We start from the raw sequence: 12,943 nt of genomic DNA on the forward strand, positions 1-12,943 counted from the left end.
CCAGCTTACCCAGCCCTCTGCCATGAGTTGGCTGGGACTCAGATGGGGGCACCTGGTTCCAGGTGTCACTTTCAGGAAGCATCTGTGGGTGTACAATGGGTCTGAGCTGCTGACCTTCAGCTGCAGGACTCCCGGCTCCTTGCTTTTACCAATCACCTAGAATTCAGACCCGTGAAGAAGACCGCTTGCTGGGGGCTTGTCGGGCTGACTCCGGGAAGGGGAGCACCAGGCCTTTCTTCTGAGGTGCCTCCAAGTGCAGCTTCAGCCTCACCTTAGGCAGTGAAACGAGTGTCCCCTGCACATGCCCCAGGGCTGCCAGCGCTGCGGGCTGTCTGGTCTCTAGGGTGAGCACGCACCGCGGAGACGGCCTACACGGGCTCGGTCTCTCCGTGTGCCGGGACACTCCTTCAGTCACAATGCAGCATGGCGACTTGGGGAAGTGAAGGCGCCAACCAAGACCCACAGTGCACCTGGTGTCCTGGCGCCAAGGCCTCCTTAATGCAGGCTGCTTTCCTCACAGACACCGAGAGGCTTGTTGAAATGCTCCGTGCCATGAAGCAGAAGACACTCACGGGGGCAGGCCCGCGGACGCACACTGCGAGGGACAGTCCCGCTGCCTCCCCGAGCGGTAAGGCGCAGGGCCGACCTGTCCCAGCAGCTGCGTCTTCACCTGGGACCTGCCTTCCTCTTGTGCGAAGACTCCTCGCGCTCTGCCAGGCCTGGCTTCCCAGCTGTAGAGGCCGTGTTAGCCTGGTGGCCTCCGTGTAGGCCCTGGTTCTTCTGTCTTCTTCTGCGGCTGTCGTGCTCACGTCTCCGTCTCCCGCGGCTGCCTTTCAGAACCCTCCAGCGCCTTTGGCTGCGCCCTTGCTGGGCAGGCAGGGCTGCCCCCTGTGGTCCTCGCCTCGTTGTGGTTGGACTCAGCTCCTTACCTCGGTGGTGGCTGGAACTCGGCTGCGTGCTCTCTCCTAAGGGCTTCCTTCCAACCCGGGTCCCTGCGCCTCTCAGGGTGGACTTGGTCCCTCTAGGCTGACGTGCCTTCCTGTGCAACTAGGTCTGCTCTGCTGACCCCAGCCCCAGTGCTGGGCACTTGATTGTGACCCCGTCCCTCTAACCATGTCCCCTCTCTTCTGTCTCTAGAAGAACCAGCCACGCAGACCTCCCTGAGCCCAGACAAGCCCATCGGCCTTGCTGCATCCCTGCCCGACGTGGCCAAGACTGTGGAAGCACTTGGGCCCCAGGAACTGGCTCCCGGCTGTGGCGAGAAGACCAGACTGGGCGGGGCACCCGGGAGCAGGAAGAGCCTGAGCCTGCTGCATTGTGTCCGGGGACCTGCGCCCAGAGATGTCCCCGTGCCGCTCTCACACAGTGTCAACGGCCAGGGCAGACCCTGGGAGCCCTTTCTGGCTGAGGAGTTCGCCCACCAGTTCCACGAATCGGTGCTGCAGTCCACCCAGAAGGCCCTGCAGAAGCACAAAGGTAGTGGCCCTGCTGCCCTGGGTGTCCAGCAGACAGCCTCCATCGGGTTAGGGACCAGCCTGGTGGGTGGGCGAGCGGGGGCATCAGCAGATGACAGGCCAGTTAGGAAAGGAACCCTTGACAGTTCACTGCCTAGCGCAGCTGAAATGCACTTCTGTACACTTGCCTTTGCCGCAGCCCTCAGAGGAGCTCACCGTCGGAGGGTGGAAACGCTGAGCACACACGCAGGATTGAAAGCCTAGTTGTGTACAGAGTGGGTTTGCCGGGGGTAGCACAGACCTCCCCACCAGCGTGTCCCCATAGGCACAGCGGACTGACTGTGGCACCCTCCTTCCCACAGGGCACACGGCCGTGCTGTCGGCAGAACAGAACCACAAGGTGGACACCTCTGTCCACTACAACATCCCCGAGCTGCAGTCCTCTGGCCGGCCTGCCCGGCCCCAGCACAATGGCCAGCCAGAGCCCCCACCGGGGAGAAAGGGCCCCAGAGCCCAGGAGCTGGACCAGGACTCGGAGGACTTGGACGACTCGGAAGAGGATGATGGAGATGACGAGGAGGAGGAGGAGGAGGAGGAAGCCCCCAGGCGGAAGTGGCAAGGAATTGAGGCCATTTTTGAAGCTTACCAGGAACATATAGAAGGTGAGGGGTGGGGGAGCAAACAAAGCTGACTAGACCAGTGAACGCAGGATTGCCAGCGCCAACCTTGAGTGGGGGGGTTTCTGTGACTGGTTTCTTGGGGCACAGCATCAGGCTCTGTCCCAGTGAGGTAGCTGAGCTCCCTGAGCCTACAGGCTGGGTCCCAACCCCAGAGGCTGGGCAGGGCTGAGCTAGCACTCTGCCGTGGGTTGGGGGCTTCATCTAGGAAGGGAGTCCCCTTCACCCCTGGCCACCCAGCTGTGTGCACCTGTACTTCCTACAAGTCTCTAGACTAAAAACAAACACACAAACACACCCCCTTCACAGCGACCCTGTGGGACCCAGGCTAGAGCTGCTCTCCAGGTGTCTGGGCGGGGCTGCAAGTCTCCATGAGGGCAGCCCCCCACCTTTCTCCCTCTGAGCACGGGCTGCCAAGCTGCCTTTCTTGTCACACGTGTGAGAAGCTGGCCCTCTCCCCTGCATGGACACCTTCCCAGTGGTTTCTGGGAGGCCCCTCTTCCTCTGGGGTCTGCCCCTGCACCCCTCTGCCTTCCCCACGAGGATTCTAGGGTCCCTAACCCAAAGAAACCCTTTCCAGGTGCACCACACAGATTTGGAGGGGGCTCAGCAATGTGGCTATCCTTCCTCTCTCTGAGGCTGAAGCCCCCTCCAGCCCCTCAATAGGTCCCTTCAGTTTTGTGGCATTGTCATGGTAGGAAGGCTCTTACCTGGCACCCTGGCCAAGCCTTGTTCTGCTGCGGTGGCAGGGGACGTCCTTCTCATGTCCTGCTGCGTTGCCTGTGCCTCATCCGACCTCACAAGTGTCTGTCCCTAGAGCACCCCCACTGGGTGAGCGTCTGTGGGATTGGTGAGGTGACAGGTTTTCTCGTCTGAGTGTGGCTCATGTCGTTGCTTGCTATCGAGTGAGCCCGGCAGACCCCGTGCAGGCAGCAGCCATGCTCGGGCATGTAGGGCCTCCCCCGCGTGTAGGGCTTTCCTGCTCCCTGCTGGGATGTGAGGTTCCAGGGGTGCAGCTTCCAGCATCACCCAAGGCCTCTCTCACCCGTGTCACAGATGGGGATGGGGGGTAGGGGTGGCATTTTTGGCGGTTCTGGCCACTGCCCTGGCTGGGGGGGGGGGGGGGCTGTTTTGGGGTCATGTTGCTGGTCTCAGTGTTGTGCTACAGCCATGACTGGGAAGCTTACGGAGCGCCTGACCCCTCATCTATCATCTGTCCTTCTGGAAGAATGCCTTCATTAGAGTCCGTCAGGTGGCATGCTGAGTCTTAGCCAGAGGATGGGTGCCGGGCAGTGGGATACTCACCAGAGCCTGGGTGGCCAGGCACTGAGCGCGCGCACGCCTCTCATCTTTGCAGAGCAAACGCTGGAGCGGCAGGTGCTGCAGACGCAGTGCCGGCGGCTGGAGGCCCAGCACTACAGCCTCAGCCTTACGGCGGAGCGGCTGTCCCACAGCATGGTGGTGAGTGGGCCCCAGGCAGCTCGGCTGACTTTGATCTTTCTGGAAGAGTAACAGTGCTATTTATAGCAGAGGGCTCCTATGTACCCAAGGGGCCGGAAGGGAAGTTCCCAAAGCAAAGGCTAACTTCCAACAGACAAACCCACTAGACCCATCCCGGGGCTCTCCTGAAACATCAGCAGCAGTCACAGAGCACCCCTCCAAAAAGCACCCAAGTTCACTGCCATCGAATCCTTCTGACTCAGAGTGACCCAATAGAACAGAGGAGAAAGTCTTATCTTTCTCCCTTGGAGCTGCTGACTTTGAGGTTGTAACAGCTCAACATACAGCCACCACATCACCAGGGCTCAGGCTGAGGCTTTGGAGGGGAGGGTGGAGAGTCTGACAGCCAACCAGAGCAGGCAATCCCGAGGCCACAGGGGCAAAGAGGGTGCTGACTAATGCTCTCTCTCTCTCTGCAGGAGCTGAGGAGCCAGAAACAGAAAGTGGTCTCGGAACGGGAGCGCCTGCAGGCTGAGCTGGACCACTTACGGAAGTGCCTTGCGTTGCCGGCCATGCACTGGCCGAGGGGTTATTTTAAGGGATATCCAAGGTGACGGTTTCCCTTGCACTAGGTGAACCTATAGTATAGAAATGATATCTATTTTATTACCTGGAATATTTAATATTTTTCACTGGGAGGTTTGAAGCTTAATGAGAATGTGCCATGCATGAAGCAAAACAGAAAAAGATTCCAGACTCCAGACCACGAGCTCACCTGAAATCCACGCACCCAAGTCCGCACAGCCCACGCAGAACCCTGTCCCCCACAACGCAGATCCACCACCAGGAAGCAGAGGTGTACCACCAACACTAAGTCCCCACCACAGGCAGCCCTGGCTTAGCGCACGCTGTGACTCGGGGCTGGGGCGCCTGCTCTGCTCCCAGGAGGAAGGCTTGCTCAGCCGTGGGGTGGGTGCCGTTGTAAGGGCTCCCACATTGCAGTCACTTCACTGCAAACTGTCCCAGTGTGCCAGGCCCTAGGGGCACACACACTGGAAGTCCTTAAGGGCTCGCCCTGCCCCCAGAGGGAAGCGACAGGCATGACAGAAGGTACTCCCTGGGGGGACAGATGGACGGAGCTCTGTGCACACGTGCTTGCTCACACCCGCCCCATTGTTGTTGCCAGGGGTGAGGTTCTCACACAAAAGTCAGTTTTGAAAGAAAAGGTGCTTCAGCCGTGTACCGTGTATATATTAAAACAAAGTTTTGTATGTTTTTATTACTTTAATTATTGTTATAAAAAGCCTGCCATTTTTACTATGTGGTTTGGGGGTTTCCGTTTGTTTGTTTCCTGTTTGGGGTTTGGTTTGGGTTTTTCTGGGCAAGGGGGTGGGTGGTAAAGGCCACCCACCCGCTCCCCTTGCTTTTAGTGTTTGTACTGCTGCTGGTCAGGACGTCGAAGTGTTTTTACAATTAAAGAAGGAAGATGAGACGAGCTTTACTGTCGGCGCCTGTGGGCTGCCTCTCCTGCTGCTGCCTGTGGTGGACACCAGTCAGTCCTGCGGGGCAAGGGGGCCCCCGGTCAAGGCCCGTTAGGCAGGGGCAGCCCTTCTAAGAGCCCAGCAGAGGGCCAGGATGCAGAGCTGTCCCCTTTTGCACTCACTGTGACCGGCTGGGGACAGCATGCCATCTAATAGGCTGCAGGGGAGATGCCCCTTAGCTGTGGGTCAGGTGAAGGACTATCTGACCTTTGGGGGGTAGGGAGGGACCTGCTACACTCAGTGGCGGGCCCTGGGCCAGGCCTCTGCTGTGAGGAGCAGCTTGCTGGCAGATGGCATTGTGTCGCTTTATCTGTTCCCACACAGTTTGCTTTGTCTGTCTGCCAAGAATCTTCCAGTTATTAGCAAACTCAAACAAAAAGTGCCGCCAGTATTGTCAGCAGTCGGCGAGCAACCTCCTCCCCACCGCTGCGTGGGGCCACCGCCCCTGCAGAGACATTGAGTGAGGACGTGTCCCCCAGGTGGGACAGGTGTGCAGCGTGCACGTACTGCCAACAGCTGAGCAGACCTCCTCGGTCCCCTTTCTGACCAGCCTGCCATTTCCGCTCTGAAGGCGGGTGCTGCCGCCAGCTCACTGTGCTCCCAGCCTGCTGGCCATGGCAGCCCTGGCGGCAGCAAAGCCCAGCCCAGCCTGTCTGTCCCTCTGGCCACCCAAGGGGAACTCATGGCCTGTGGGACTTGCTATTTCAGAAAGGTCTCTGTCCAGGACCAGTCCCAGCTGCATTGTTCTCCTGCTGTCTCATCCTCCCACTCTTCTGTGTGCTCTCTCCAGAAACGCTGACAATCACACTAGCAACGCAGGCCAGGGGCAGGTCAGCAATCAGCTCCTAGAGCCTGGGATACCCCTACCCGCAGCCCCAGGGGGCGTCCTGCTAAGGGTTAACAGATGCACATACTTCTCAGCAGCCGTCTCCCATGGGCGGGTGGGCCACGCTTGCTCCAGATATGATCCTGCCTGCCACCTTGGTGTCTGTTAGCATAAGGACCTCGGTCTGGAGGGGTCTTCCTAAACTGCCTATAAGCAGCCACACTGTCACGTGCTCCCACGTCCCCACCACGTGGTGCTCCCCAAGCTGACAATGTGAAAACAGGATGTTTCCCTTTGTCTTATCCAATCAGACAGGACCCTGCCTAGTCTCAGGCAGGTGCTTGCATCTCACTGGCACGGCACAAGAGTGCCCTCAGTCCACCCGAGGCAACCCAGAGGATGCGGACGGGAGCCTGAGCCCCCAGCAGAACGCTAGGGGGCCAAGGAGCCCATCCACCCACCCCCTGGGTCGGTTGACCGGTGCTTCCCTCCAGCAGCTCCCAATGCCACTAACCCCAAACCCAGCGGAACATCCTACCAGGAACAGGTAGCTGCCTGCCACCAGGTGGAGGTCAGCAGGTGGCCAGGCCTGGTACTCTGAAATGTCCATTAGCTCCATAGCCACAGCCCAGCCCTGCTCGTCCTGGCAGCAGCCTGTCCCATGCCCCCCAGCCCAGTGCATAACTGCAGACGCCCCTCTGCCTGGGCCTGCTGAGGCTGTGCTGCTCAGCGCAGTGCTGGGGGTCAGACTACGTGCCTCGGCCACACGGGGGTGGTTTAGATGCTGTGAAATGAAACCTGTTCTAAGTGTACTTGTTTGAATTCATTGTATTGTAATATTTGTTGAATGTAGTAATTAGGTATTTATGAATATATTGCTGTAATTTCTGACAACATCCAAAAAAAATAAAATCTTCCTAAATCATGTTGAGAGGAAAGCCTTTCTTACAGAAAGTCCTGAGACAAGGCCTCGAGGAGCTGAGAACACACAGGCTCCAGGGGGTGGGGGTTGGAGGCAGGCTCAGCCAGGGCAACGAGAAGATAATGGCTCAGTTCAGAGTCGGGGAGCACTGGCCCCCCATGACAATGAGAAGCGCCCCAGGTAAAATATAAAGCACCCAGAGTCCTGGGGATGATCTGACCACCGCCTTCCCTCAGGTCAGTGTCTGGCTCTGGGGCTCGGAGAGTAACCACTTGCGGGGACAACCTGGGAGCTGTCAGACACAGTTGGTTGAAGCTGGGCCAGCTTCCACACACCAGGGCAGAGGCCTAGTCCTGCTCACACACTGCCTCCTCTGCCCTGCCGAGCCCTGGAGGCCACATGCTGACAAACCAGGTTCTGCAGCTGCTCACACCCCTGCCCCAGGTACTGTGCTTTCAGCGAGGAGCCTAGCAGTCCCCAAATGTTCATTCTAACAATTTCCCCTCAAAAAGAAACCCTAGAGTGAGCCAGAGCCGAGAGGCCACTCGCCCTTCCCATCAGTGTCTCGTGTCACTGGAGCACATCCCAAGTCCTCTCTGCGGTTGGCTCTCTGCCCTGTTCCTCGGGTGGTCACTGGCACCCGGGCGCCACAACGGACAGAAACTCTAAGTCACATTCGGTCTATGCATTTATTGTCTGGGGGTGCTTCGCTTCTCCAAGTCGGCTCTGAAGGCCCTGCCCGCTGGCCCTCTGGGGAGCGTCCTGCTCGATGCCAAGGGCAGCCAAGAGCCTGTCCAGAACACAGGGAATCAAGTCCAAGCCACATCCACTGCGTGCACCTTCAAGGCAGCACAGCACACAAGGTGACAGTTTGTACCAGCCCCCCCCCAAAGAAAGGCTGGCCCTAGAGAGATGTGGACCCAGGGACTGCTCATGGAGCCGTCTTTTGACGGTGTCCTTCCGACGGCGTCACCCCCCACGGCTCGCATCGTTAGCCTTTTCCACACGTTCAGAACCAGGAGTACCTCTCATTTCCGAAGCACTCTCCCAGCAGCCTTGCCCCATGGATCTGGCTCTAGAAGTCCTGGGACTGGGTGCCGGCAGGGGGCTGGAGGCCGGTGCGCAGTCGGTACATGCGGCCAAGGGCCCGCGTGAGGAAGGCGCCGCTGGTGCTGATCTCCAGCAGGGTCAGGTTGTCCAGCTAGAACATAAGAACAAAGGCCCTGGCTGTCAGAAGTCCAGATTCTGATAAATGAGGTACTCAACTAAAAATTAAATGGGAAAAAAAAGAACCGATGATGGTTTTTTAAAAGTAAAGGCACAGCTAGCTGGGAAAGTTGGCCAGCGTCTTATAGAGTCAATCATCTTAAAGAACAAGCCACCAGCAGAGCCCGCTGGCACTGCACAGCAGCTGAGGGGTGGCGCCACTCCCTACCCTGGCGTGTGCCTCCTGCTGCCTCACAAAGCGGTCAGCTGAGACCCGGAGCTTGGCTATTCGCGTGTCCCACGTCTCCTTGATCAGGGTGCGGATCTCGTCTGCTTTAGGGATGTTGTCGGCAGCACTGAGGAAACAAGAGGCAGCAGCATCGGCCTTCAGTACAGCAGAGGAAGCTCAGCCCGAGGTGGTGCCTGTAGTGCTGCTTCAGGTGCACCAGTGTCTAGCAGCTTGCTGCTCCATGCAGCCTAGGCCCACATGCGCTGGCCACTGTAAGCTGCATCCTCCCCCTGCTGAGAGCAAGCTCCAGGCTGCTACCTCGAGGAGGAACAGCTCTCTGAGGCTCATCACCTACGTCACGGTGAACTACAAATCCATGAGCTAAACTCTAGCAGCACCGGCGTCAGCTCAGAATAAGCTCTGCTAGCAGGTGCCTGAAGGGCAGGTGTCATCGATTTAGACATCAAACTGCTAATGAGCTCCAAGTGAGCACTCCGGCCCACCTGCAAGCAAGAACGTGTCTGAAGCCGTCAGCCCGGGAGGGCCGTGCTCAGGGAATGCATCAACAGATAAGCCCGACCAGACCTCCGCCCCAGCACAGAAGCAAGCACTGGGCCTGGGACAACGTGCCTCCAATGGATGTGACGAATCCAGGCACTGAGGTGGCAGGGCCTGCACAGCAGGTCACCTGACGAAGGTACCCAGGCCCTTGTCCAAGGGCCGGCAGATCAAGCCTCTGAGCCAGACACACAGCAGACCAAGGCTCGTGCGGGAGTCAGAAACCAAAGCTGAGCAGGCTGGCCCCACCTCGGCGGCAGCAGCACCCACTCTGGCCCGGTGCCATGTTCCAGACCATCTTTCCTATGGGTCCTGCCCCGAGGGCCCTCCAACAGCACACCCTGCTCCAGACAGATGGGGCCTAGGCTCCTACCATCCCCTCACACTCCCTCACCCTCAATCGCCCCCCAGGCTGCACCTGTGGACACTGGCCCTCACTCCATTCTGTACCCCCAAGGCCCCACCAAAGCCAGGCTGCTAGGGAACCACTGGCACCACGAAGCCCGAGGACACGATCCAGTCTGGGAAATGTGCTCGCTCACGCCTGCCCATGGGAAGCCTCCTCGCTGGGCTGTGGAGGCCCATTCACACACAGCAGTGCTCTGGCTTTACGGAGCAATGGCGCCCTGATCTCATACTGCCCCCTGACCTCCAGGCAACCTGTCCTAGTCCTGCATGCCCTGCCCACCTTCCACCCCACCAGCTGTGCTGATTAAACCTGCCCACCCTCCACTGAGCCTACCCCTACTCCACTAGCTGCATACCGGACAAGGTGGAAGGTGGGGGTGAGGGGGTGAGGGCTGCAGGAAGTGTCAGGTCAGAGGCAGGAGGAGGACATGGCACCCGTATCTCCTAACGAATGCACACAACAGATGAAGAGGCTCCTGCGGCCCAGTGCTGTCACGGCAGGCTCTCCCTGGGGCCAAAGGTCAGAGGCCAGCATGGCCCTCCAGGCTTCCTGGGAGACAGACATAGGTCCATAAATGGAAAGTGTAGAGGGGAGGAAGTAAGTCACGCCAAGTGTCCAAAAAGGCTGCTGCTGAGGTGCCCAAGTGGCTCAGCCTGGGGTCCCAGTCAGCTGCCAGAGGGAGAGCCAGCAGACTTGCTAGGGGGCTGGGAGGAAGGGCCTTGGGGTAAGCGCCTGATGGGGCACGAGAGGGCGTCTGGAGCTGCAGGACTTACTGATTCAACAGCAGCTGGCTGAGCTCCATGTAGTGCGGGCTGGGCATGGGGGTAAAAGTTTCTTCCTTCCGTTCATGGTCTCTCATCTCCTCCAACTTCTCTGAAATTCAGAAGTGAGCATACGTCACTCCAGGCAAGTCCAGTGACACCGTGTCCCAGGATACCAAGCATCACCATCCACCGCCTCGTGCACACTGACACGGTATATTAACTACACCCTGACATTCCCCTCTGAGAAGGAAGTCAGCTGCTGCTGGCCTGGCCTGGCAGTGGACAACTGACAGAACACAGTGAAGTCCAGTGTAGGGCAATGCTTTCCCCGTGGGGAGAACACTACCTTCTTTACACTCAGCCTTGTCCAGAGATCACGCACAGCTTACAGCGCGCTGCTGGGAAGCCCCGTGCTCTTGGCGGAGTAGCCACTATCTCCCACAGGCATCAGCTGCCAGGATCCCACCTTCCTTGTCTCACCCTGGGCTGCATGCACCTGCAGGCACAGTCCTACAACCTGAGGTAGAGCTGGGCCCTGGAGCCCACTCTCCCCCACCACTGCAGCCCTGCTGCCCTCAGGTGCCACCAGCTCTCACTGCTGCCCTGCTCCCTGTGCACCAGGAAAAAGAAAAGAGCACCTCCACTCCCAGACCCTGGCCCAGCCTCCATCACCCCGCCCATGCATAGGTTCTCCCACCTTACATCAGCCCTTCCCAGCCACGCCCTGGTCCTGCCTGCACACCAAATGACCCCCGGCCAATACCAGCCTCTGTTTACCCTAATCTTCCCCCAAGCAGCTCTTCTGGAAGGGGCCCCCACAGGCTTCCCTGGCTGCAGGCAGCCCTCCTAGCTGGAGTACATGTCCTCCCAGTGCCTGGCTGGCTGCCCATAGCAGCACAGTAATTAGTCCCACAAGACTCGCATCCCAGGTGACCTCAGCCTGCCAAGTCTCAGCAACCTCTCTGCTCCCTAGAATGATGTCCAGAATTTACCCCACCCCCAGTTCAGCCCTGAGCCCAGAGCACATGCTGACCCAGATGCCACACACCTCCATGGCCATAGGGCTGGCTAACAGGTTCAAATCCCAACTCCGATCAGCGCTCCAGCCCACCACCTGCCCTGTGGTCTCCCAGTGCAGCCAAGGCAACTCCACTCCTGCCCACATTTCCAGCCAGCACCTTGACTGACATCTAGAACACTCTGCCCTTCAGAATACACCTCGACGCCACCAGGTCTGACCGGTTCCAGCCAATGGTTTAAAGACCCCCTCAGCTCCCATCTCACAAGTCCCTACCCACAATCCCCCACCCCACCCCGATCCACAGACCTTTCTACAGCGAGGTCTTTTTAAATCTAAACCTGGTAACAAAGCACTCCAGTTGAAATCCTCCAGCGAATCAGACAGACAGACAAGCACCTAACACTGCCCTGGACACAGCATTGTGGGCGCTGGCTGATATTTCCAGCTACAACTAGAAATGGACACAAGCAACCAGTGCCTAATGGGTGACACTGACTTACAACATCAAGCTCAATCTGGCCCGTGACCAGGCGGTTCCACCATCTGCATGCATTTACTTGTGTGAACGGCAAACAGCCACAGAGACCTGGACAACAAACTACGCCGGCAGTCTTCCTAACCATCCCAAGCTGTGCACCTCCGGCAGGGGAATGGGCAGCACCTGGTGCATACTCTCCCCAGGGGCACTGCTCAGCCACCGAAATTATACGAACCCCTGCCACCTGCTCAGAGCATGTGGCCACAGTAAGTCACCCTCGAGAGAGTGGGCGAAACAAAACCATCACAAAGACCAGGCTCACTGGTCAAACAGACTGGGGGGACGCCCAGAGCCCCTCTTCCGGTCTGGGAGGCAGCTCAGCCCTGGGCTTCCTTCTCAGGCCACAACCACCAGGTTGATACAGGGAAGTAACACTGGGCAGGTGTGCCTCCTGAGACTAGCCAGCCGTCTGTGACTGGAGGGCAGCACTGGCCAAGGAGAAAGCTCGTGCAGGTCAGCCCAAATGGGGGAAGGGGAAGGGGAGCACAGGAGGAGGTAGACTGAGTGCTGTGACTCCGTGGGAACTACAGTCAAGGGCACAGGGCACAATGTGTCTACACTGCTGCGTGGAAAGCCTCTGTAAACTACCTGATTTGCAATCAACAAGTTCAACCAAAAGGAAAGGCGTGACCCCGTGAAAGATGGGGTCACAGCAGGGTGACTCCCAAAACCATTCTACAGAAAAACCTACTGAGCCCACTGGAAAGGAAATGACCTAGCAGGTGGATTGCATTCACTGACAGTCCAAGGACAGGTGCACACAGTCTCAAATCAGAAAGCAGCCGCCCTGGGGCCGGGCATTGGCCTGCAAGGGGGCGCAGAGCCGTCTGGGGGCAGCGGGAAGACCGTTGGTACCCTCCCGTTGTTTCAAGGGGGCAAGATTGGGCTTTCTGCTCCCTGGAAGACTTGTGACCTCAAACCCACAGGGGCAGTTCTACCCTGTCCCACAGGGTCCCTGTGTGTTGGAATCGATGGCAGCTGAGTTCTCCGGAGGACATGCCCACCACCACTGAAAACAAATTCTGAAGGCAACCCAGCAGGCGTTCAAACGAATGTTTCTTTAAACCCACGCCCACTTCAGGATGTTGGTACACCTAAAACCCGATTTGGCCTCACACGAAAAGCACCACGTGGGCATCGACATGCTCCAGGAATCCATGGGTGTCAGCGGGCCCGGTGTCCGGCTCCTTACCTACGTCCATCCAGTCGGGCGGGAGCAGCCGGCACTTCTGCCTCCGCTTCAGGTTCACCGCCAGCCACAGCGGCACCCGCGCCGGAAGCCCGGGGTTGAAGGGCCCCAGGTCCCCCTGCCGAGGAACACAGCCATTGAGGCGCGGGGGAAAGGCCTGGCGAACCCC

At 58.6% G+C, this 12,943-nt stretch overlaps 2 protein-coding genes across 6 annotated transcripts in view; one reads left to right on the forward strand and one right to left on the reverse strand.

Moving 5' to 3' along the window:
• GSE1 (Gse1 coiled-coil protein) overlaps nt 1-6,863 on the forward strand; it is an 85,516-nt gene extending 78,653 nt beyond the window's left edge. For all 5 annotated transcript variants that reach the window (XM_045293789.1, XM_045293787.1, XM_045293790.1 and 2 more), the window contains 5 exons: nt 521-628; nt 1,138-1,476; nt 1,817-2,116; nt 3,489-3,592; nt 4,051-6,863. In XM_045293789.1, the coding sequence (XP_045149724.1) occupies nt 521-628; nt 1,138-1,476; nt 1,817-2,116; nt 3,489-3,592; nt 4,051-4,185 (986 nt within the window). In that variant the 3' untranslated portion in view covers nt 4,186-6,863. The remainder of the gene's footprint in view (nt 1-520; nt 629-1,137; nt 1,477-1,816; nt 2,117-3,488; nt 3,593-4,050) is intronic.
• Nucleotides 6,864-7,535: 672 nt separating this feature from the next.
• Nucleotides 7,536-12,943, reverse strand: part of GINS2 (GINS complex subunit 2) — a 10,060-nt gene continuing 4,652 nt past the window's right edge. Inside the window, exons 2-5 of the mRNA XM_045293600.1 lie at nt 12,778-12,892; nt 10,036-10,135; nt 8,296-8,422; nt 7,536-8,061 (exon numbers count right to left, since the gene is read on the reverse strand). Coding sequence (XP_045149535.1) covers nt 7,936-8,061; nt 8,296-8,422; nt 10,036-10,135; nt 12,778-12,892 — 468 coding nt within the window. The 3' untranslated portion in view covers nt 7,536-7,935. The remainder of the gene's footprint in view (nt 8,062-8,295; nt 8,423-10,035; nt 10,136-12,777; nt 12,893-12,943) is intronic.

Source organism: Echinops telfairi, unplaced genomic scaffold (genome assembly GCF_000313985.2).
Source record: "Echinops telfairi isolate 266 unplaced genomic scaffold, ASM31398v2 ScPeMD7_2291;HRSCAF=2852, whole genome shotgun sequence".
NCBI lineage: Eukaryota > Metazoa > Chordata > Mammalia > Afrosoricida > Tenrecidae > Echinops > Echinops telfairi.